At 38.7% G+C, this 25265-nt stretch overlaps 1 protein-coding gene across 1 annotated transcript in view; it reads right to left on the minus strand.

The window, feature by feature from the left end:
* Positions 1-25265, minus strand: part of SNTG2 (syntrophin gamma 2) — a 313450-nt gene that overhangs the window by 63210 nt on the left and 224975 nt on the right. Inside the window, exons 10-11 of the mRNA XM_076335436.1 lie at positions 10223-10352; positions 1316-1354 (exon numbers count right to left, since the gene is read on the minus strand). Coding sequence (XP_076191551.1) covers positions 1316-1354; positions 10223-10352 — 169 coding nt within the window. The remainder of the gene's footprint in view (positions 1-1315; positions 1355-10222; positions 10353-25265) is intronic.

Raw genomic sequence — 25265 nt, forward strand, 5'->3', positions numbered from 1 at the left:
AAACTTTAAATATTTACTAAAGTACTTGTAGTAAAGAGTTCATCCAACAAAAGATATCCAAATTCAATACCTTTTCCCCTGGCATTCATAATCATCTGTTTTTCATATCAGTTTAATTAATAATTAAAAGCCATGGCAGAGACAGTAATTAAATGCTCCCTTCTTATACAGAATAGGTATTTATTTTGGTTTGGGGGGTAACTTGATTATCTACTATACACAGAATTAAAGTCTGTAGTGGTTTTTGAGGTGTATTTTTTTTCGAAGTACTGACCCAAATATAAAAAAAGTTTCCTATGTAAAAAATTTCAATGGTTAAATATTTTTAATAACTTCTAGAAGAGTCTATAAATGTCCAAGTACATTTTACAAATAAGATGACGAAACGGTGACATTTGAAAGAATACACAAGCTGTCAAACTAATAAATATTTATTTGATCCCGATATGAAGAACTTTTTGACTCAGTCTTTGACTTCTGTAATAAAATTCCATAATAAATTTCTGCAGTAAAACAGTATAAAAGATACCTTGCCTAATTTTCACTTTTATAATCCACAAACCCAGCATTTTTGAAAACAGCAGGGATTGGGCTCTTTGTTCCTGAGTAATGACTCAATGCCACATTGATGCAATGAAAGGACATGTAAGTGAAACTCAATAGTTTTATAACACAAGCTTCAAAATACTTCTCAGAATTACAGAATTAGCCTGGAAAATGCTACTATTATATTTTACAAAGTAAATAAAAAAACTCTTTGCAATGCTACAAGAAGTAAGAATACTTCCCAATGCAGTAAATTCATCTGGGTCTTCAGGACATTTGGCTAGTTGGAGCGGAAGAAATATCTCATCAGGCTCCTAAGCTCCAAAAGTCCCAAACAGTCATGGCAAACGTAGTCTACACAGCACGACACATGCAAAACAGATTGGATTTGTAATACACTCCTTGGCTATCTGTGCACCATATGTGATGTAAATATAGAGTTAACTTGTCAGACTCACTGCTGCAATATTGCATGCAAACATACACTACACTTTCCAAGACCTGGTTGTGAGTTCCATTGTCACCCTCTCATTTATTTCATGGCTCCATCTAATCCACTTTTTAGGTCTACAGTGGAGGATTCTACTCATCACTGTGGATTAGTAAGAATCTGCTGTATTAAGAAGGTCACTTCAGAACTTCAAACCATAGAAGACTTGGTTTTAGAATTTTAAAACTGACTAAATGTGTGTATGTAAGCTCTACAAATTTTGCAATTTAACACAATGACAAGAATGAAAAAAAATGGATAATATAATGAAAGTCTTACCTGCTCTGAGGGAGAACAGCATTTATTTGCCATTTTCATCTATGAAAGAGAGATGGAAGAATACACGGAGATATTAGTATGCTGAAGTTTCTGTGATGCAATTAGCATTGACTTAGTTATTGAATACTGTATTAATACTTCCAATTATATTTATAAGAAATTAAATCATTCAGTGAATTAATACTAGATTTTTACTATTACACTAAACTTACAAAACCAAGGACTCAAAAGACAGGAAGCCTTTTATCAGAGTCTTCATTAAATCCTTCATAAAGATTTGCATTTATGAATTTAACTTTTCCACTCTGAGTGAAAATATTATACTGTACTGTAGATACCTCACTTAGGTCTCAGTTAAACAATTGCTTAAGCAGATCTATAAATGAGGCATGTGATTAAATACTTGTGAAATGAAGGCCATAGAGTGTAAGACATGTTTAAAGATGAAGGGAATATTGTTTAGGCTTTCCTTTTAGTTTACTCTTCAAGATGAAGTTACATATCTTTCTTTTTCCTCTGTGTTCAGATAATGAAGAGTTCTGTTGATTTTGGCTTTTCTTTGGCCGTCATAGTTTGCATAGATGAGTGGTGGACAAACCCTGACAGGTATTCCCTTCTTTAAAGTGAAACACTTTAAAGTGCAATATTAGTAAGCGTACTAACAATATGGAATCTAGACAGAAAAAGATTAAATGACTGGAAAGACAGACTACCCTATATGCAAGGATATAAGCTGCAAACTGTCCTACAGTTGATGAGTACTTGCAAAGGATCTTGTTGTCAAAAAGCCTGTTTCATAACAAATGAAAGGCTTGTGATAGAAGACCAAAAGTTATAGCTATGCACAGGGAAAACTACAATTGTCACAGGAAAAGAGCAGAAGAAATCCAAGGCTATCGCTTGTATCCTGGCCATACCAGATTTCTAAGATCAAATCTGTGGATAATCTTTGGAAGCAGCCACGTAGCTCAGTAAATATGGTGATGCCATTGCCTGTTGTAGTGGGTTGACTCTGGCCAGCAGCTGAGCACCCACACAGCTGCTCACTCCCTTCCCCCTCCCAGCAGGAAGGGTGAGAAAACAGGAAAAGCAAAAGCAAGAAAACTCATGGGTCAAGATAAAGACAGCTTAATAAGTGAAGGAAACAGGAAAAATACAAGTGATATAAAGGCAACCACTCACTGCCTTCCACAAGCAGACTGATGCCCAACCAGTCTCCAAGCAACAGCCACCTTGGAAGACAAACCCCCACCTTCTTTGTTCGCTACATCACTTCTATTGCTGAGCACAATGCTATATGGTATGGAATATCTCTTTGGCCAATTTGGGTCAGCTGTCCCAGCTGTGTCACTTCCCAATTCCTTGCCCATCCCTCGCTGCGAAGGGTGGGGTGTGTCAGAGTGAGAAAAAGTCAAAGCCTTGATGCTGTGCAATCACTGTTCAGCAGCAGCCAGAACATTGGTGTGTTATTAACACTGTTTTAGCCACAAATACAAAACACAGCACCATATGGCTGCTATGAAGATAGTTACCTCCATCCCAGCCAGAGCGAGCACACCTGTAAGAGGCCAACAGGCTTTGTGTTATGCTAATGACATGGGCCTCAGGATGTGTCAGGGTTTGTCTGGAGTTGTCTTGGACTGTCTGGAGGTGTATTACAGCTTGTTTAGGCATAACATAAACATCTAATGACCATGAGACTATTGCCTACTTGGTTTTAGCAAAGTACAGCTGTGGGATGTAATGATCTATACATATATAAAAGCTACAGGTATATATATAAAGCATATAAAGTGTATACACACACACATTTGTAGCTAATAGCAATAACAAGTCATTATTCTGCATAGGGTGAATTATCTATGACTGTAAACAAAATGACCCTAGAACAAAACGCGATGTGGAGGAGTACAGGATGGCAGCAGGAGCCTTGACTGTATGGACACAGGGTGATACCAAGGCTCAGGGCTGTAGGAGCTCATTAGTCAGTCCTAACCCATTGTGGGCCATCAGGGCTCCTTCTCCCCCATATGCTCACTTTTGCAGCCTGTTTGAACTGAATTGTGTGGTCAAACGTGCAGGTATGCTGGTGGGTCAGACAGCTGGGAGTGACTGAGGCTCTGGGGATGAGGTGGCCAGACCTGCTGGGAGCCTGGGCCATCTGCCCGGCCTGGCTGTGACCTTGGGTAGAGTGCCAGGAGAGCCTGCCAGCCCCTTGAAGGGGCCCTGCTATGCTCCCCATCACCTCCCTGCCACCCCAGAGGAGGAACGGGGACCACCACAACAGAGGTGGGTCACAGCCTGCAGGTGTAGGCACCTGCACCATAGCACAGACAAGGACTGATGATGAGGACAGAGCTGACATGCAGCTGCCGAGCGGAGGTGGGGGCCCCCAGCAAGGTTCCTCGCAGGTCTCACACACAGCTCTGCCTACAGCAGCCTGACCCCGGGGTGCATGGCTGCACCATGCCAGAGGTGGCCTGGAGCACCCTGGGAGGGGGAAGAGGTGGCAGAGCTTCTTGGTGCTCTTGGGGCCCCGACAGTAACAAACCAGCGAGAACTCAAGAACCCCACTCTGTAACTTGGATAAAACAAATTGGTAACATGCCCAGTGTTGCAGAAGGAAGCAGACCCCACCAGTCTGATTCGGTAATAGGCTTAACCCTGAGCAGTTGTGCAGGACATAACGAAAAGGCACCTGGAATACTTTGTCAGTAGGAATGCTGTCACACCCTGCCCATATTGAGCTCCAGCCTTTCTCCAGTGCTTCAGAGACACATTCATGAAGTAACTATACAGAAGCCATGTTATACACACAGAAAATATTATTTCCTTGCAGGTGGCCAAAGACATGCTGAATAATAAGATTACTATAGCATAAAACAGTGCAAAAAACCCAGGGCTAGCAGGGATCCTGTCTCCTTTCACCCTCCTTTTTGGTTCAGTCAAACTACTTAAGCTCCCTGTATGATAGGAAGACATTTTGTTATCCTACTTTTTATTTTATTGTGTTCAGATGTTCCTGGAAACCTGTGTGTGAGACTGGCCATGCAGTTTTTCTGCAGAGTGAGGGTAGAGTATTGTGAAGAGTATCCTCATAATCAGTCCAGCTTCCCATCGGTAAGGGCAATAGGGAAGATTGCTTTGGACTCCACAGCTATTCACTGCACAGTCTTAGCTCATTCCCTATTCAAAGCAGGGATGGCTGCAGCCCTCACGTAACTGTAGGGAGAGGAAAAATCTTCTTCTGCATCACATTATGTACCTATGTCATGGGGCTGAGGAGAGGGAAGTATGCACTCTCCACTTCCCCTGGCACCACATGTTCTCTCCATGCCTCCACAGCTGGTGCAGAGAGACAGGAATACAAATGGGATACGCTACACCTTGCAGACAGCGCATGAGCTTTCAGCACTGCAGTACAGTAATGGGAGCTGGAGACAGCAGGGGAAATGAAACAAAAAACCTGGATCTGCAAAGACTGCAGGCAACTTGGAAAAGGAACTATTAGGCAATTATAATTCCTATACTCTGTTCTAAATGAATACATACGGGGCAGGAACAGAATGGGGATGAAATGATTCAGAACCATATACCTAAATCTAAATACCTCCCAGGCTGCGATTTATGTCACTTAACTTTGGCAAGCCAAAAAAGGAAAGAGTTATACATCTAATATACCTATTTTCTCTTTCCAGACAGCAGACAGAGAGAAGAATCTTGACAGGCACCTATTTTTTTTTTCCCGGCTATAAGAGTATCCTATGCAACTGCTTGTTGCTTGGCTAAATTTAGGTGATGTGATTCCTACCCTTACTGACTTCCCTTTACAACCTCAACGGTTTGAACTGTGGTACTTTCAAATGGAAATTCTTGAGTTTAAAAATAAAAAAAAAAGCAGCAGCAAAGAAATATTATCACATGTTTTCAGCCTGGGAATAGAATTGTTTGTATAATCATTGAGGCAGTCAAATTTGTATTCTGCTTCCTACACACAAGGATTTTGTTTCCATCTACAGGTACCCCACATTCTGCTGTGTAAAGAAAGCAAGACCTTCTCAATCCTCTTTCTTTTTTTATATGCATGTTCAAAGCTCATATTTCACATATCTCTCCCTTTTCAAACAGAAATTTCACTCCACTGCGATATGGAGTATCACTTAGATACACGTGTACATGAAGGCGTAAAAGAAAAGGTTTACACACTATGACATACACAATTAAAAAAGCTGTCAAAGGCATAAATATGATCCGGATTAATAACCTTGTTTTGAAGCCAGATTTTAAGTTTCTACGATCCTCCAATGAAACTACTGGAATGATTTATAAAAATCATAAATAATGTTTGAAGTGGAACAACTGCATCTTAACTCATTCTCTTACCTGCTTATGAACTACTCATTTATTTGTGAATATATTTTTTTTAAATAACACCATTAGAATATACTGGGGAAAAAAATAAAACCTTGAGAAAGTTATAAGAAACAAGTCTCTATAATGTAAATGAACTGGTAGCATTACCTTCAGGTGTTTCTACTGATTATGACTACATTAACGTTCAGTGTTATGTTACAAATAAAATAATTAAGATCTGAATGGTGCAAAACAGAGAGAGAAATATAAATTATTCCAAAGAACTCTATCCTAAAAAAACATCTCCAGCACAGCATTGCCACTTCAGCCTACAAAGAACCCTCTAGCTGAACAAATTAAGAACAGGAGCAGTGAGAAGCACATGCAGATCAACTTGTTTCCTGTGCTTCTTATTTCATCACAAGCAGCTTCACTGCCAGTTTCTGTTCCCTCTCTCCCCTCAGTTTCTTTAACTGTACCTCCTTCTGCGAGAAAAGAGGTATATGAAGAAATAAATGTGAGGTGCTGATTTGTCTCTATTTTCTTCTGCCAAAGGTAGACATGAAGAGCTTTGAGAACATTGAGAAGATTGGGGATTGAATCACAAAGGAAGATGATAGGGAAGTTTCACACCAGTAGAAAAGTACGTGAAAAACAAGAATATGAACAGAGTGATGAATAGTTTGGGGCAAGGGACCTTAGAAAAAAAAGTAATCCATACTGCTTGTAAAGCTGACAGTTACTAGGAGGTTTTCCGAGCTAAGCATACAAGGCATATATCAGTAAGGAGGGCTGAAAAGATATCCTTACATCTTTCTCTATGTTGCAGTATTCCCTGTGCTCCTCTGTCTTATAAGAACTAACTCTCTCCAGGCTAGTACCAGAATCATTATTTCTCATCTACCAAGTAACACTCTCTAGATGTGCTAACATCCAGGGGTAGCATCCTTATGCAGTGACAACTTCTCACATCTTCACTACTTCACTAAAGATGACTCCTCCTTTACACTTGATCCCCAGAGAGCTTGCCTTTGCATAGACGTTAGATGTTTCAGTACTTCAGAAGACTACTCTGACATTAGCAGAAGTGTCACATTGTGGCAGAACTATTTTTGTACTGCCTACATTAGGATTGTCTTCTGGCATCAGTAGGAGACCTGACAAAGAGCTGCCAGTTGCTGAACGAAACTGTATTAGGGTAAAATAGCAAAATAAAGTATGTTAGGGTAAAGTGATACATGAAAGATAGGGTGCACTGTAAGAAAACAATTAATCTGTATCAGGTGCTCTTTAAGAACTAAAATTCTAAAAGAAATTATTCAAAATGGTATGCAAATGTGTACGACAAAGGATGTATATGAGTAGCATGAATAGGCACAGATGAAGTAAGAATGACTAAGGTGCAGGAAGAGTTGCTAAAGTCAAGAAACAAGTATCAGCACAGACAAAATCTAAAAATGTGTGGAAGTAAAAAGTGAACAATGGGAAGTATTGCTTAAATACTTAGTAATAGGTCAGGTAAAAATGCTGACATTCTTTATGCCAACAGTATCAGCAAGAAGGTCCATTGTGACCATGTATCTACCAATTAATTTATGTACAGAGATGATGGCATAGGACAGAATAGGAAATGAATAGTTTAAATATTTGGAGAAGCAATTGAACTTAGAGTCAGCAAGGACTCAAGAAATTAACCCTGTCATGGTTTAACCCCAGCCGGCAACTAAGCACCACACAGCCGCTCGCTCACTCCCCCCACAGTGGGAAGGGGGAGAGAATCGGAAGGGTAAAAGTGAGAAAACTCATGGGTTGAGATAAAGACAGTTTAATAGGTAAAGCAAAAGCCACGCACGCAAGCAAAGCAAAACAAGGCATTCATTCACTACTTCCCATCAGCAGGCAGGTGTTCAGCCATCTCCTGGAAAGCAGGGCTCCATCACGCGTAACAGTTACTTGGGAAGATAAACGCCATCACTCCAAATGTCCCCCCCTTCCTTCTTCTTCCCCCAGCTTTACATGCTAAGCATGACGTCATATGGTATGGAATATCCCTTTGCTCAGTTTGGGTCAGCTGTTCCAGCTGTGTCCCCTCCCAACTTCTTGTGCATCCCCAGCCTACTCACTGGTGGGGTGGTGTGAGAAGCAGAAAAGGCCTTGACTCAATGTAAGCACTGCTCAGCAGTAATGAAAACACTTCTATATTACCAACACTGTTTCCAGCACAAATCCAAAGCATCGCCCCATACTAGCCACTATGAAGAAAATTAACTTTATCCAAGCCAAAACCAGCACAACCCATAAGTAAACAAGGGATTATCTGAAATAATCTCTGAGCCAGTAGTGATTATCTTCAGGTACTCCTGAAGAATGGAGGAGACACTCTACAGAAGTGGAGAAGTGCAGAAACAGGAAAAAGCTCTGAGGAATTACAGATCCACTCCCTAATGTCAATTTCAGAAGTATGATAAGAAAAGAATAATTTTGTGAAATGATAGTATTAAGGTGATAGAAAGCATTCAAAATGGATTTTCAAGAAGCCTAATTCAAAGGCCTTGCCCTAAGCACTGTGGATGTCAGTCTGTGTCCTCTGGCTGCCCAGAGGCAGAGAGCGCTCTCCAGCCTTCTTTTGCTATACACTTTAGTTGCACTCCAGCCTCACAGTCCTGGTCTCAAAAAATGGTTTGCAATAAAAGGGATTCTCACTGACTAGTACATCTCCTGTTCTGATGATCAGTAATTAAAATAATGCTCTGGCCAGACCTTTCCAGTTGTACCACAGGCTGCACACCTGACAAAACCTGTAAAACATTAAGTCCAAGCAAAAAGTTTACTCGCTTCTCATACGATCTGTATAGAGTTTACTCTGTATCTCACCAAGAACACAAAACATGTAAATTTATCATGGCTGTTGTTTCTCAGACCCTTCCCTGGAACCGCCAGTTATATAAACACCAGATGGACTATTTCATTTACAGAATTCACTATTGTGATAGATAACGGAGAAGACCAATGCAAGTACTCAGTATATAATAAAATATTGCTGCAGACAGGTCACACCACCGTGAAGACACTGTCAGGACGCATGCTACTGCACATACTGCATTTGAAAAAAACAGACTAGAACCCTACGACTAATAAAACCTGCTTGCATCTATAGCCACTTTTTATTGTCTTATTCACCTATATCCTTGGAGTGGCTTTTATTTAGTGGATTTCTTTAGAAAGCAAAAGAATTGGGCTTAGTAACTATGAACTGGAATTGCTCTAAAAATATTACCATACACTTCTTTTTGCTATTCGCACAGAAGGAATTATGAAATTTCATTAATAATTTACATTGCTTTCTTAGAATTATCAAATAGTAATACCATGTAAATAATGTAAATCACTAAATAGAGAATAGAGAATACTTATAAAGAATGCATCATAAGCAAAAATGGTCGATTTTGTCAGAGACATTGCTTAAGCAATTGAATATTTAAAAAGGATTAATGTAATAAATGAACTATTGTGATCAAATGTGATTCCAAGTAACTTTTGAAGACAAGAAAAATAAATTCAATTTATAATCTGTTTTGACCAAAGTTTTATGTTGAAATCCAATACAAATTCTACACAATATAATCTGAAGAACTAAGCAACAATTAACCTAGAGTACAAAGTATAAATTAAGGACATGCTACTAAATCATCATTTATAAAAGAAGTTACAGTCTGAAGACATCTAAAGAAAAAAAGATTAAAAACCTGTACAGGCAATTCTTCCAGGACAGCTGTGCTCTTATGTTTTCATCATCGATTTCTACCATTTCAAAAAGACTGAAATATATTTTCAATATTGTACATTATCGAGTTCCCTATTTAACTTTATGATTCATTCCAGAATCTTCAATAGTTTTCAGCTGTTCTTTCTTGGTATAATAATAATGTGCTGTCCAAATAATAATTTTCTGTTTCTCCAGAGATTATTTAATACTTCTGCTTGCAATAGCAAATGCTATTTATGAATTTACAGGAATAACTTAAAACAGCATAAGCACCTTTATACTTCTAGGGAGAAAGATGAAATAATATGACCTTAAATAAATCAACTCCTAGACAACTTAGAGAGGTAAAAATACTGTCTCCCAATAAGCCTCTATAAGTCACACTTCACTAGCTACAGGATTTCCACATGCCTACTTCAAAATCAACAAATACTAATTTCAAGCACATTTTACTTACAAAAATGTAAAAATGAAATATTTGGTCATATCTAAAGCTCTGTGAAATGACCAGAAAGGATAAATATTTTGCCTTAAAAAGTCTTTAAAATAATAAATGCAATCTGATTTTCTACTACTCTCTGTTCTACAATAACACTGCAAGTCTTGAAAACTTCTTGATACTTTTGATCGACCAGACAACCTCTCCCTGCTCTTTCCTTTCTCCTTTTCCTCCCCATACACATGCGTTTTATATATTGTATCTTAAATGTGAATTATTTTCTACCCTTGGAAAATTAGAAATAATTTTACAATAGCATAGACAAGAAAATATGCAGAAAGTAACATACATTTTGAAGTGTCAAATCACTGATGTAAGTTGATATTGCTCTCAGCCAGTCAGCACTCTCCTGGGCTGTATAAAACTGAAGTATCCCAGTACTAACTCCATCGAGTGCCAGCACTTCAAATGCATTAGATCTGCAGTAAGAAGAAATATATCCGTAAAGGAAGATACGTCAATTTTCTGAAACTGCCCAATATTTCTCAGTGTTCAAGTGATTTTTACACTTTTTGACAAGTTTTGAGTCTTAACTTTACAAATCAAAAGAAAGGCAACAAAAAAGAAGGATAATAATGGGCAGTACCAGGAGCAACACATACAATAAGTACTTTCTCTGTACCAGCATATATATGTGCTGATCATTTACTTCCCTTGAGTATAAATATTATGTTCATAATTACTGAACTTAAGGTAGTGTATTCAGGAAGTATGCATTAGATCTTTTTGAACAAACATAAACATTTTTTAAACCAAAATGACTATTTTCTTTACTGCATTTTGGTTTCATTTACTAGGAATGTATTAAGTTGCAAAGAACTGCCTTCCCTAGCTTTAATTTCTTGCATTCCTATACTTTTCTACATAACATTCTAAGCAATGCTTCCTTTAAGCTCTTCTATTACACAGGAATTTGAAAAATGTACTTAGAAGTTTCTTTAAATAATTTTTGAATGTAGGGCCCTTTCTTAAAACAGCATCGACACATGCTACCGTGCAATTGCATTTTATTCATTTTTTATGCATCTTGTATGTGTTTATAGCAACTTTATTCTGCAAATGCCAATGGTTTCCTTACTATCTGCAGTAAAGCACTGTGTATGTACCTCTGAAATCCCCCACATTTGGATGCTGGTGGGATATGCTTTTTTAACTATGAGATCTTTCAATAGGAACAACAAAAGTTCATTAAATAGTGGCATGGAAGTACATTGGTCTAAATTTAAAACATGTGACATGCAATAGTTTCAGCAACTAAACTTCAGAAAGCTACGTAGATTATTTAAGTGCCCATGAGTGTCATGAGAGTTAGGTTTTAGTCATACACTATTGTGAAAGACAATTATAATTATCTGAATGATTGTGCATATGTTTGCTTTGTATATAATTTGGAGAGTATCACTGCTACCTTCTACATTTAAAAATTAGATATTTATACTCATATGCTATATTGCTTTCTTTTTGGTACTAACCTAGAAGAAAGCAAACTACTGAATCAAGAATACTGCTCCACGAAGTTACTGGGCTTTCCTGGGATTTTCTGCTCTAAGGTGAAGTCCTCTACTGCTTAATTTATGATATATGTCAACATGAGCATTCAAAATGACACACAGAGGTTAATAGGAAGTTATTCATTCATGACTTACTGAAAAAGTTATTAACCTAACATTTGCCATTTGTAGGGAGTTTGATGGTGAGCATGAATACTGAACTCTATATACTTGCTAAAAAAGGTAATATAAAATACCCATCACACACAATATTAACAAGACAAAGTATCCTAACAGATATATATACATTAACTGATATGCTTTACTGTTAAAAGAGTTGTAAAGCATTATATTTGCTGGTCACAAAAATAACATTCTTGGTCTGAACGCTTAAATATATATCGGCTGATTCCCTTGTTTTCCTTTCATGATTGAATTATCATGGTAACTACTAAAACCTGATGGCAATGGCACAATTCTGTGTCACTTTCATTTCAGTAAATGAAATGTTTCATCTCTTCAGGAAGAAAGAAAAGGTCAAAACAAATCCTTTTATTGTCTTCAAGTAAACAGAGTGAAATAATCACCTCTCAAGCATACTGTTCCTTTTACCTAAGGCTCTGACAAAGATCCCAACAGCGCTGTAATGGAATGACTTATGGTATGATCTCTTCAACATCCCACTGAGACAGTGAAAATCTGTCATCCCCTATGCATTGATACACAGTGGAACATTGATACACAGTGGAGCATGAAAACAGACTTAATTTGGTGCCGTGAAGAGAAGCCATTCACAATGCCTAACTTAAGATATCAAATTCAAATATCAAAGCTAAGATGCTAGAATCCTTACACAGACAGAGAGGACAATCCAGAGCATTTAACAGAGCCTAGAAATCGTATGTGCTCTCCACTGAATCCACAGGGTGCCTAGATACTAACTCAGCTTCAGTAGATGCATAAAGGTATGCAGTGTGAATGCCTTATCCAAGTGGCACGAAGTTATACAAGTGGCTGATGAAAGATCACAGAAGGGAACTCCTTGGCTAACAACTAATGCAACCAACACAGGCAATCAAGATTAAAAAATAACAAGTTTTATTATAAAAATTAACCAATCTTTTATCATTTGAAACATGGCGCTGGCAATAGTGCAGATTACACTAAAACCCCTGTTGTCCTTTACCTTATTAAAATATGGTGATCAGTTATAAAAGACAGTTAACAAGATTCAAACAAATGCATCTAGAGATCTGAACACTTCACTGACAGGCTATTTGCATAGAATCAAATAGGGTGTGAGGGATCCTACAAGTCCTCTAGGCCAGCCTCCTCACTAACTGGTTTAAGATACAAATCTCTTTTCCACAGGAAGACCAAAACTGGACACAGTATTTTAGATGCAGGTATTTCAGATGTGGCCTCAGGAATGCAAAGTAGAGGAGAATAATCACTTCCCTTGACCTGCTGACTATGTTTTTACTAACGCAGCCCCATGTGTGGTTACCCTTCATCACTGAAAGTGTGTACAGCTGACTCATGCTCAATGTGGTGTCCACCAAGATCCCCAAGCCCTTTCCTGCAGAGCTGTTCCCTTGCCCCTGCATACTGACACGAGGACATCCTTCCCCAGGAGCTCTGTCTGGTTCAAGGCTTCTGATGTGCCGGAGGTGGTCACACTGCCTGGCACAGGGGACTGAGACCTTTGGGGCACCACTGTCCCCACTGTGCTGACTCAGACAGAAAGCTAGTTTTACCAGAAAGTGTATTAAATGAAATAGGAAAAGAAAGAGCCAGGGTTTTCCAAAGTTTACAGATGCCAGCCACGAAGTCTGTGCTAGTAATAGAGTGATTTTGCTCTCAACCTTACTCAACTTTACTACGATTATTTCTTGCCTTTAGTTACAATAGTTTTCCTCTACATATCTCATAATATATTGTTACATGTATCACACTGTGGTCTGAAAAGCACAGTGTATATAAGGCTACAAGTAAAAACAAATATCCAAACTAAAAATAAAGGCTTAATAAAATGAATGCTGAGGCTTTTGTTTTTGTTTTAATTGAAACAATCAATGCAAGCACCAAGACAGCACTGGAATTCAGGATAAAATAACTTCTAGAGGCTTAAATACCATGCCTTTCTCCATTTCCTCAAAACACAGAAAAGAAAAAAATAGAGAGATGGAACTGAGCACCTATTCCTGTTAGCTGACAAGGATGAGCTTTCCATTTAATACCAAATAGTAAGTTTGAGAGGTCTTAAGATGCTATGAAGTCATCTCATCGCCACAAAATACAATGACATGTCTTGGCTTTTTTTTTCTCTGAGGCTGCAAGCCCATTTTAAAACACAGTTAGAGGAAATTCCCATCTCTTCTACTCCTGCTGTTACTGTACTGACTATTGCAACTAGAACCAGAAATGAACATTTGCTTTTCCTAAATTCTAGAAATTTGGGCCAAATTACCCTCACATTATTTTCAGATTTGTCTCCCAACCTGTAACTTTGTTTCCTGCAAGCATTTCCACTAAGGAGCATGAGGCACTGTTTTCTATACTCAGCCTCTTTCTATCTCACTTTCATGGTGAAATGATGAATGGACCTGCATTCCTAGTCTCTTTTGGCTTTTGTTTACTGCATTAATTTATTTTAATAAAATAAACACTGTCTTTGTGAGAATGGCAGTCAGAATAACAGATTGGCATTGGTAGACTTAAATTGTTTTCCTGACATTGACACTTTTAAACAATTAATATTAATTAATATTAATAAAGCACATTTTGCTGTACGAGCAGTTAGCTACTATAGAGGTGTTAAATCCAAAGACTTTTCTAAGACAAAATGTATTTTTAGTGTTAGTTGAAACGGGAAAAGCTGAATTTTTACTTTATTGGAGGCTAAGAATTTCAGCAAAATACATTTTAAGATTTTCAGTATCTGTGGCATGTGAAACCATCTTTCCATTAGAGTTACCTCAATGTTTTATTGTATTTCCTTAATAAAAACCTAGATGCTTATCTGACAGCAGCTGGTTTACCTGAAGTTTACTACCATGCTGATACAGACAAACAGATTTGATCAGCTTTGCATCTTCCCAGGTCCTAAATCAGTCTTTCTTCCTGTTTGTATGATTTTTTGATGTCTGACTTGAGTTTTTATTGCCTTTCTTACAGCATTTTCTAGTGGCTTGCTTACAGTACTATATGGCCCTCTTGCTAGAATTTCTATTTAGCCTGAAGTTTTGTGGACTATGGGTGGATCTGAATGGAAATTCCCAAAAAAAGAATTATCTGAATTACTCAATCTCTTTGAAATTCTGTGTTAAAAATAATGGGATTTTGTATTGTAAATGACATATAGCCTCATATTTTAAAAAATGTTCAAATTTGCTTATATAATTGGACTATTAACAGAAACTATGTAGTTAAAAATATATCAAAGTATCAATCGTGAACTTGGATTGCATTTCATGTTTGGTTTTTTTGTGAACATTTTGCTTCCAGTATTGTAACTTTGGTAACTTTGGTATTCAACTTGGATTAATGAAGTAAGATAACTGAAGACATTATGCTTCTACAGGTATTTTCTTAACTGCTGTGGCAGTAGAAGCAGCTGTATTCTATTAGATTTGTAATAACTTGTGCAGAAGAAAAGGATAGTGGGAGAGGGGACAGTTTTAGCATTCATGAGACCTCTTATCCTGTTCCCCATGAAGTCACACAAATAGTTACACTGGCACTGCTGAGGAGAAAGAACAAGAGTAATATCGCCAGCTGAAAGAGAAAAGAGAGTAGGATGCAGTTGTGAGGTATTTGGCTTTGCTGCAGACAGAAAAATCTGAGGAATTACAGTCTCAGCATGCTTTATTTGTACGGAAGAAAGAGGTGGAGGAGTCTTGCAGGGTTATATGCAGTATCAGTGTACTACTGTCCTCTCTTGAGTGCAGAATGTGTAGCAGAACCAGTCACTGTGGTGGGCTGGAAAACAGAGTGTATATATACTTATTAATATGTGTTTTATAATTCCAGCACAATTATCAGTTAGTGGTAATTCAAGTGAGATGGATTTCACCCCATTCAAGCATATAAAATTCTGTTGCCCAAGTATATGGATGACAGGCAGCAGACAAGCTGGAACATGGCAAATTTCAGTTCAACATTAGATTTTTGTTTTGGTTTTTTCCCCACAAAGGTGATCAAATACTGGCAGAGGTTGCCCAGCGAGGTTGTAGAATCTCCACCCTGGGAAGTGTTCAGGAATTGGCAAGAGATGGCCCTGAGCCATATGATCTCATTAGACATGCTTTGAGCAGGGAGCTGGACTAGGTGACTTCCAGGATCCCTTCCAGCCTGAATTATTCAATGATTCTGTAAGTGAGTCATGCTAAACTCAGGAACTATTTTGTTTTATCATAAGCAAGTGCACAAGATAGGTGAGCTGGATCATTCTCTGGAGATGCTTATTTCTCTCCATTGACTCCAAGGTGAGTCCAGGGATTTAGCACATTCGTAGGTGAATGACTATTAGATGTCTACAGTCAGGTGAGATGAATCTCATCCATTAAACTCCAATCCCACAAAGATTTTAAGCATGTGAATGGTCCCACAGAATTTAGGTGGAATGTCATTTTGCCTTAAGTTATTGACATGCAGATGTCTTTTTAGATTCAGAGCATAAGTCACATGTTAATTCTACTTAGGAAGTACAAGAAAACAGTAGAAAATATAAATTAGCAAATCAAACAAGATTGGTTTCACCATCTTACTGAATGCATTAGCAAAATAATTATTATTAAAGTTCAAAACCCTTCAGCTGTATTTTCAAAAAGTCTTAATGCAAGTATTTACAATTTATTTTAATCACTAGGATAATAAAGATGCATGTTATTTTCTAATTGCTCCTTAAGAACAATGGAAGTGTGCGGGAGAGGTTAAAATTTTAACTAATAAATCACCCAACTGTGTTTCACAGTATCCCTTGTAGGAAGACTGGATTTATCTTAATGATGTCTTCAGAGCTGATTTGATATGTCAATGGCTTCAATCACCGATATAATACATAAGTGTCTCTAGGAATTTTTTGACACATAAGTTGGCTAACAAAATCTATATGTGGATAATAATTATTGGACTGCCTGCCACTGTAATGCCAGTTCAGCTTCAGGTTCAAGCTCTGTAAGTCTTTTGACATGAGGAGAGTCTCTAGCTCACGACAACAAATCTCTGTCATGACTACAGAGATCATCAGTGTCATAGTTAAATTATATACAAAAGATTACTTTTTCAAGATGTTGAATTCTCCGCATGACTTAAATATCCAGTTTATACTGTCTGTGAAATTCAGGCACGTTTGTTAGGGAAAAATAGGTGTCCATGTTCTTGACTTACACTTAGTAATGTGGTGGATTTCTTTGAAATCTAAATACTCTGCTTTCAGAAGAAAGAGCAATACAACTTTACTACTATTATTATTATTATAACACAATGCAAATCAGTTTTTTTCCCATAATACTCTGAAAACAGCGAAAAAGCTAAGTAATGACTTCAACATATTCAGCTTGCTCCAGAATTTTTTTTTTTTTTTTGTGTCAAAGTTAGTGGGAAGCAAGCAGGTCTGCTGCTGAAACTCAAGGCTATTTATCCTGTCATTTATTGAAGACATCTGGGATTACAGTCTTGCTGAGCTAATCCTGGTGGATTAGAATTTAGTATTTTGTCAGCAAGCAGAAGAAAAGACAAAATAAGTCTCAACTTCTCCAGAAACAAACAAAAAGTAGTAATTCTTTGACCTCAGTGGTAATATTAATATGAACAATATTAATATATAATATATGAATATTATATAGTCATAATATTGAATATTCATAATATTGAATATTATATAATATTCATAATATTCATAATATTCATAATATTAATATGAACAATTCCCTGAGAGTAATGATCTGTTTATATTTTTGGGGGGACAGAATTTATTTTGCTTTTTCTTCTGCTTGCTGGCAATATGCCATGGTGTGATCCATCATTCTGTCTTCTAAGGGATGCTATTTTATAGAAGAAACAAGAGTGAAGAGGTGTCACATCAATTTTCCAAAGCAAAACATCATCTTTGGGGGAAAGTGGAGTACACGCATCCTGAAAAGAATGGAAGTGCTTCATTTTTGCCTGTGCACTTAGTTGCAGTACAGGTTTTAAAACTAGAAGCTAAATATCATGAGGATGAAGATTCAAAAAATAAACCAGCTCACTCTTCTTATGTTGGCTTCACACTACTGAACAGAATATCTCCATCCATTATTGGATGCAGGGGGGAACATTGTCACCGAGGATGAGGAAAAGGCTGACGTACTCAATGCCTTCTTTGCCTCAGTCTTTAACAGGCAGACCAGTTATCCTCAGGGTACTCGGCCCCCTGAGCTGGAAGACAGGGACGGCGAGCAGGATGAACCCCCCATAATCCAAGAGGAAGCAGTCAATGACCTGCAGTCAATGACCTGCTATGCCACCTGGATGCTCACAAGTCTATGGGGCCGGATGGGATCCACCCGAGAGTGCTGAGGGAGCTGGCGGAGGTGCTCGCCAAGCCGCTCTCCATCATTTATCAGCAGTCCTGGTTAACGGGGGAGGTCCCAGATGACTGGAGGCTTGCCAATGTGACGCCCATCTACAAGAAGGGCCAAAAGGAGGATCCGGGGAACTACAGGCCTGTCAGCCTGACCTTGGTGCCGGGGAAGATTATGGAGCGGTTCATCTTGAGGGCGCTCACAAGGCATGAGCGGGACAACCAGGGGATCAGGCCTAGCCAGCACGGATTCATGAAAGGCAGGTCCTGCTAGACCAACCTGATCTCCTTCTATGACCAGGGGACCCGCCTAGTGGATGAGGGAAAGGCTGTGGATGTGGTCTACCTGGACTTCAGTAAGGCCTTTGACACCGTCTCCCACAGCATTCTCCTCGAGAAGCTGGCGGCTCACGGCTTAGACAGGTGGACTCTGCGCTGGGTCAAAAACTGGCTGGACGGCCGGGCCCAGAGAGTTGTGGTGAATGGAGTTCAATCCAGTTGGCGGCCGGTCACGAGCGGTGTTCCCCAGGGCTCAGTTTTGGGGCCGGTCTTGTTCAATATCTTTATCAATGATCTGGACAAGGGGATCGAGTGCACCCTCAGTAAGTTTGCAGACAACACCAAGTTGGGTGGGAGTGTTGATCTGCTCGAGGGTAGGAAGGCTCTGCAGAGGGACCTGGACAGGCTGGGTCGATGGGCCGAGGCCAACTGTATGAGGTTCAACAAGGCCAAGTGCTGGGTCCTGCACTTCGGCCACAACAACCCCATGCAGCGCTACAGGCTTGGGGAAGAGTGGCTGGAAAGCTGCCTGTCGGAAAAGGACCTGGGGGCGCTGGTCGACAGCCGGCTGAACATGAGCCGGCAGTGTGCCCAGGCGGCCAAGAAGGCCAATGGCATCCTGGCCTGTATCAGAAATAGTGTGGCCAGCAGGAGTAGGGAGGTGATCGTGCCCCTGTACTCGGCACTGGTGAGGCCGCACCTCAAATACTGTGTTCAGTTTTGGGCCCCTCACTACAGGAAGGACATTGAGGTGCTGGAACATGTCCAGAGAAGGGCAACGAGGCTGGTGAGGGGTCTGGAGAACAAGTCTTCTGAGGAGCGGCTGAGGGACCTGGGGTTGTTTAGCCTGGAGAAAAGGAGGCTCAGGGGAGACCTCATCGCTCCCTACAACTACCTGAAAGGAGGTTGTAGCGAGTTGGGTGTTGGTCTCTTCTCCCAAGTAACTAGCGATAGGACGAGAGGAAATGGCCTCAAGTTGCGGCAGGGGAGGTTTAGATTGGATATTAGGAAAAATTTCTTCACCAAAAGGGTTGTCAAGCATTGGAAGAGGCTGCCCAGGGAAGTGGTTGAGTCACCATCCCTGGAGGTATTTAAAAGACGAGTAGATGAGGCACTTAGGGACATGGTTTAGTGGACATGGTGGTGTTGGGTCGATGGTTGGACTCGATGATCTTAGAGGTCTTTTCCAACCTCAATGATTCTATGATTTTATGATTCTATGAGAATTAAAAGAATGTATTTAAGCATATGAATATATTGCCCTAGAGCACAAAGAAACAGCAATTTCCTTAGCTTTCATGTCGCTGATTTTTGATACACTTTTAGACTGCAAGTATATTGCATTCAAAAGTATGTCTAATTTCTGGCCAAAACATTTTACGTCACTTCTCACATGAGGAACAGGTACTAAAGTGGTCCCAATCTCTAAGAATCAATATTCAGTGCTGATCTTTTACTCTGTTTGGCATAGCTTCTGTCTAGCTTCTTTTTCCTGCTTATACCTTGATTTTTCTCTGATTTAGCAGCTTATTCTAGCCAAGGGTAAGTGAGTCTCTGGTTGTGGAGAGATCTGCAAAATGCCTGGTCGCTTCTCGCATATCTTTCTGTTTACATTCTGTTGAGCAGATCTTTTTCTGTAGCCTGCATTTACCTGATCCCTTGCAACTGATTTCCTGCTTGAGCAGACTTGCGACAAACATACAGGAAACATTTATTTTAATGATGCTTTCAAAGAAAAACACACATAGCAGTCTTCAGGCAGTCCTTAAAAAACCGTACATAGCACAATTTTTTTAAAAAATCCACTGACTTTCATGGCTTATTCTTTTTACATAGCACCTGAACAATGTAGTAAAAAACAATAAATTGTCCTGTGCCTCATATTCCTAATGACATAATAAAGTGCTTTCTGGAGTGCTCCAAAGATCCAAAAATTCCGAACAAAGGTTATAGAATGGACTCCCATACTGGCAGATGCTAAGCTAGTTTTAGTACTTTGTAACTATAGCCAAAAAGTCAATACGCATGGTAGAAATCACAAAACATGGCCCACAGTGAAATATATCAATTTTATTACAAGGCTATCAGGTCTAAAAGCCATTGAAAATGAATGTCACTTTCTACGTCTATGCAGAATGGAAAAAAAAGAAGTTGAAATTCCTAAGCGCCAAAGGAAACCTCAGTTGCCAAATCCTAAAATACTACAGCTAAAAATAGGAACAGCAAGTGACAGTACAATACCTTTTGAGAAAAGAGAAAATTTCCAATAGAAAATTTTATGTTTTAATTTGAATAATCAGAATTGTACATAGATTCTAGATGGGGCCTTAGCAGTGTTTGTATAATGGTTTTAATGCTTCTTACTTCTGGAAAGTGTTTTTCCTGCTATACTCTCAAATATCTATTTCTCCTTTCTAAGTCTGAAGGACAGTGGTGTTTCAGAGCTCTTCTCCACCTAACTGTCTTTGCCTTCCTCTGCTGCCATCTACCAAGAGGCTCCACTAGGCTCCCATGAAAAACTATTTCATAGTTTTTTTTGTTGCAGTAACAATCCTTAATGTCATCCCCCTGCACTTTGTACTATTGTGTTGCATCCCATTTCCAATAGTTCCATCCTTTCATAACATATTGTGCTCCTCTTCTGTACCGATGATGCTGATTCTGTGCCACCAATGGTTTTAATTAGCGTACTGTTTTCTGCATCATCAATCAAATAGCCCTTAAGACACCCTATTAATAATATCCCTCCAAACCTATACTTTCTTCTTCATCTTACCTTTTATCAGATGTTAATCTCTCTCCCCCTGTCTCCCACCCCATTGGTCCAAATCAGTTTGTGATATCTTTCAGGTACACACTCGTTCTTCTTACCTTCATGTTCAACATAATCGTTACTAAAAACTGTGACCAAATACTCATTCAGTTTTTGTAACTTGGAGAGATTATGTTTAATTCCTATACGTTTCTCAAAATGGTTTATTCTATTTCTTACTTTCCAATTTGCTTATCTAATTCCAATCTATCTTTCCAATTTATTTATCTAATTAAAGGCATTTTAACTTACCGAGATGTTAAAATGGAAAATAGAATCCTTCAGAAAGATTCAGTTAAGAAACCAGTGAGCCAATTAAAAAAAAAACAACAAAAAAAATTTCAAAAAAATCATAAAATACTCTGTGGTAATTGCAATGGCCAGAATACCAAGAAATAGAAAATAATACTTAAATCTAATTAAGTTGTTTTGTAATTGGGTTCATAGCTACATGGGCTCATAGCTACTGGGCCTGAATTACTTCCAGTCCACTCATTTATTCAATTTAATTTCCATCTTCCAAATAAGCAATTAGTTTTTTCAGTCTCTAAAGTCATAATGTTCAAGAGGTTAAAGCTATTGCATCTTCACTTAAAGCTCCAGTCAACAAACCAAATAAAAATTATTATATAGTACTTTCAGTATCTGCTGTAAGGACTGAAAATACTTACCCACACATTTTTCCAAGTAAGGATTTAGACATTCCATAAGAAAAATGAAAGATTATAAATGAATGAACTACGTTCTCCAACTTCTATAAGACTAACTATCTTTACTTTTCTATCTTAAAAATAAAAACACTCTGAACTATGACATGAACTACAAATTCCTTTGCATGAGACTTAATGATCTCATTATTTCTCTGATAAATTTACATCACCAACTCTATCCTCAACAGTCAAAAAATGTTTCCATTACCAGCTAGCAATTAAGGGTATTCACAGGAACAGAGTTCTCACTGTATATATTACTTCACCTCTTATAGAGGAAAATTACGTTGATGGATGATGAGACGTGTAGAATGATAGAAGTAGTGGTGCTATATTATAAAGGCAAGTGAATAAAAAATTTATTGAATTAATAAGTAATCAAAAATACTAATCAGCATGCTGCATAGAAATATTCAGATAGACTCCAATCATATCAACAATATGAAATACACTAATTAAAGGTGATTTCGGTAGTTAATAAAAAGTTTCTCTTCCATGTTCATACCTTCTGAAGATATAACTGGAAAGATCCTGCACTGAGAAGAGGAAGAACATCTATTACATTTCTTATCTTTCCTTTAAAATATTCTGGGGGATTTTTTTGCTTTTGTTTTGTGATATGGACAAACACACTTCACAGTCCCACTCTGCAGTATTTTCATTCATTCCTCTTTATGTATAAGGAAGATATCTATCCCATTCTTTCTTGTTTCTGTTAATAGCTATGGTGCTGACAAAATCTAAAATACATGAAAAATATACTCTTGTGTCATTAAGTCACCAGTCTTAAGCCTTCCTGGGAAAAATAAAATGAGAAGTCAAGTGAAATGGAAAGTCAAAGGTAACTCCTTTCTCTTATAATGAAAAAAGAATAACAATCAAACAGATACAGGTGTTCCTGGCCATCTCATGACACAAGAGCTAAAAGTATGCCCTTTCTTGCCAAAGTTACCGGAAAACTCAAATGAAATACTGAGGAATTTAAACTGCATAGTTTAACCACAAAGTAATATAGCCTAATCTGATTAGATTAGACTAGATTTGATCTAAACCACATTAAAAGTATACCACAGTCTAACAGACAACTCTAGCTATATAACATGTTTCTAATTGAAAAATGGTCAAAAATATTGAGCAAGATGCTGACATGCCATACATTGTCATACTCTATATTTTTAAAAATAAAGGCAACAAAAAGATGTCCTTCAGTAACATATCAGACTCTGTTCGACCTTATGACAATCTTTTTATTGTTCCTAAGGTTATCTGGAAGTCGGAGCTTATTTACACTACCAGAAAAAGAATGCTGAAAATATGAAACAATCTTGTATATGAAGGAGAAGAAAAGTGAATGAGGTCAGAGGGGCCATCCAGACTGGCTGACAGCAGCTTACCACATCAGAACAGCAAGAGTAGTTAGACTTACAGATACTATAAATAGAATATACAATACTATATATTAAAACAATCAGTCTGTGATAGATTTTAGTAAAAAAAGTATGCTAAGTCTGCTGTAGCCAACTGCAAGAATTTCACAGGTGAAAAAGCTGTTTTTCTATCGGGGAAAAGAAGGATTGAAGAAATCAGAGTGTGCATTACCTGTGAGTGTGGATAGACGGCAAAATAATCATACAGGCTTCATTCCCAAGCCATAACATTTTGCATAGTTACAAGGGAATGTCAAAAGCCAAAGAGATATAGATAATTTTGATGGAAAGAATGATACAGACTTCTCTGAACTTAATTCAGGTAGGGAGTAAGGAAAAAGGCCTTTCATACAGTCCATCTAGCTGAAGAGAAGGCACACAGCTGTGTATGTGACACTACAGAAGATAGTTCCAATATTTCAACAACACAGACTTAAAAAGTAATCTGCCTGTTCTGGTGCCAGTGCACCTTCTCAAGACCAACTGAGATAACTTAGAAGATAATATATAGTGAAGCATTGCAATAAAACAAAGTTATGACAAAGAACACAAGGGAGACAAAAAGTTTCAAGGATGACATATAGACTCATGGACTCGTTTAATACTGAAAAAGCAGGCATGCTGTCTACCAATGTACGCAGATAGGCTCTAAGACGATAAGGCCAATGAAGCAATATTTGGGGCACTTAAGCAAGCTTTGGGTCAACAGAACCTGGTTCTTATGGGTGACTTCAATTACCCAGACATTTGTTGGAAGAACAATACAGTAGCTCACATGTCATCCATCAAGTTCCTGCTGGACTTGCTACTCACAAACCAAGAAAACCTGCTTTGTAATATCTCACTTAGTGATAGCCTTGGCTGCAGTGATCACCATATTGTGGAGTTTGGGATCCTGCTGAGCATGCTGAAGGTTAGTAAAAAGACAAAGGTTTTAGATTTTAGAAGAGCAAACTTCAGCTTGCTCAGAGCTCAGTTGGGAGGGATTCCATGGGAAGCTTCCATGGAGGATAAAGGAGCCAGTGAGTGCTGGGAGTTTTTCAAGAACGCTCTCCTGGAAGCACAAAAACAGTTCATCCCCTTTAAAGGTAAGGGAAGTAAGCAGACCCTCTTGGCTTAACTGCAAGCTTCTGCATCTGCTCAAAACGAAGAGAGAAGCGTACCAGAGATGGAAAAGAGGACGAATACCCATTGAGAACTACAAGGGCATTGCCAGGGTGTGCAGAGATGCAGTTAGAAAAGCAAAAGCTGAGCTCAAATTGAAATTGGCCAGAGATGTCAAAAGCTACAAGAAAGGGTTCTTCAGGTACGTAAACAACCAGCAGAAACAGAAGGAAAATACTGGCCCGCTGTTAAACAGAAGAGGTGAATTAGTCACCAACAATGCTGAAAAGGCAGAGTTCTCAACACTTTCTTCACCTCTGTCTTTACCAGCACGGTTGGGCCCCAGGCCTTGGGAACAAAAATCCAGGTTGATGCAAACACAGATCCACTGTCAGTGAAGGAAGAGCTGGTATGTGAACTATTACAGGAGCTTGACCCCTACAAATTGATGGGCCCTGACAATATCCACCCGAGGGTGTTAAGAGAGCTGGCTGATGTCATTGTGAGGCCACTCTCCATAATCTTTGAGAAGTCGTGGAGATTGGGGGACATCCCAGAAGGCTGGAAGAAGGCTAATGTTGCCCCCATGTACAAGAAGGGCTTAAAGAAGGATCCAGGAAATTATAGGCCCATCAGTCTTACTTCAGTCCCTGGGAAAGTTATGTGGAATGAATCCTCCTGGGGGCTATCACAAGTCAAAAGAAGCACATGATTGGGAAAAGCCAGCACGGATTCACCAAGGGCAAATCGTGCTTGACAGACCTGATTGCCTTCTACAACAAAGTAACCTGCTTGGTTGATGTGGGGCGAGCGGTGGACATTGTCTACCTGGATTTCTCCAAGGCTTTCGATAAGGTTTCCCACAGCCCCCTCCTAGAGAAACTGATGCGTTATGGTCTAAACAAGTGGTCTGTGCGGTGGGTGGGGAACTGGCTGACAGGCCAC

This window comes from Aptenodytes patagonicus, chromosome 3 (genome assembly GCF_965638725.1).
Source record: "Aptenodytes patagonicus chromosome 3, bAptPat1.pri.cur, whole genome shotgun sequence".
Lineage (NCBI taxonomy): Eukaryota > Metazoa > Chordata > Aves > Sphenisciformes > Spheniscidae > Aptenodytes > Aptenodytes patagonicus.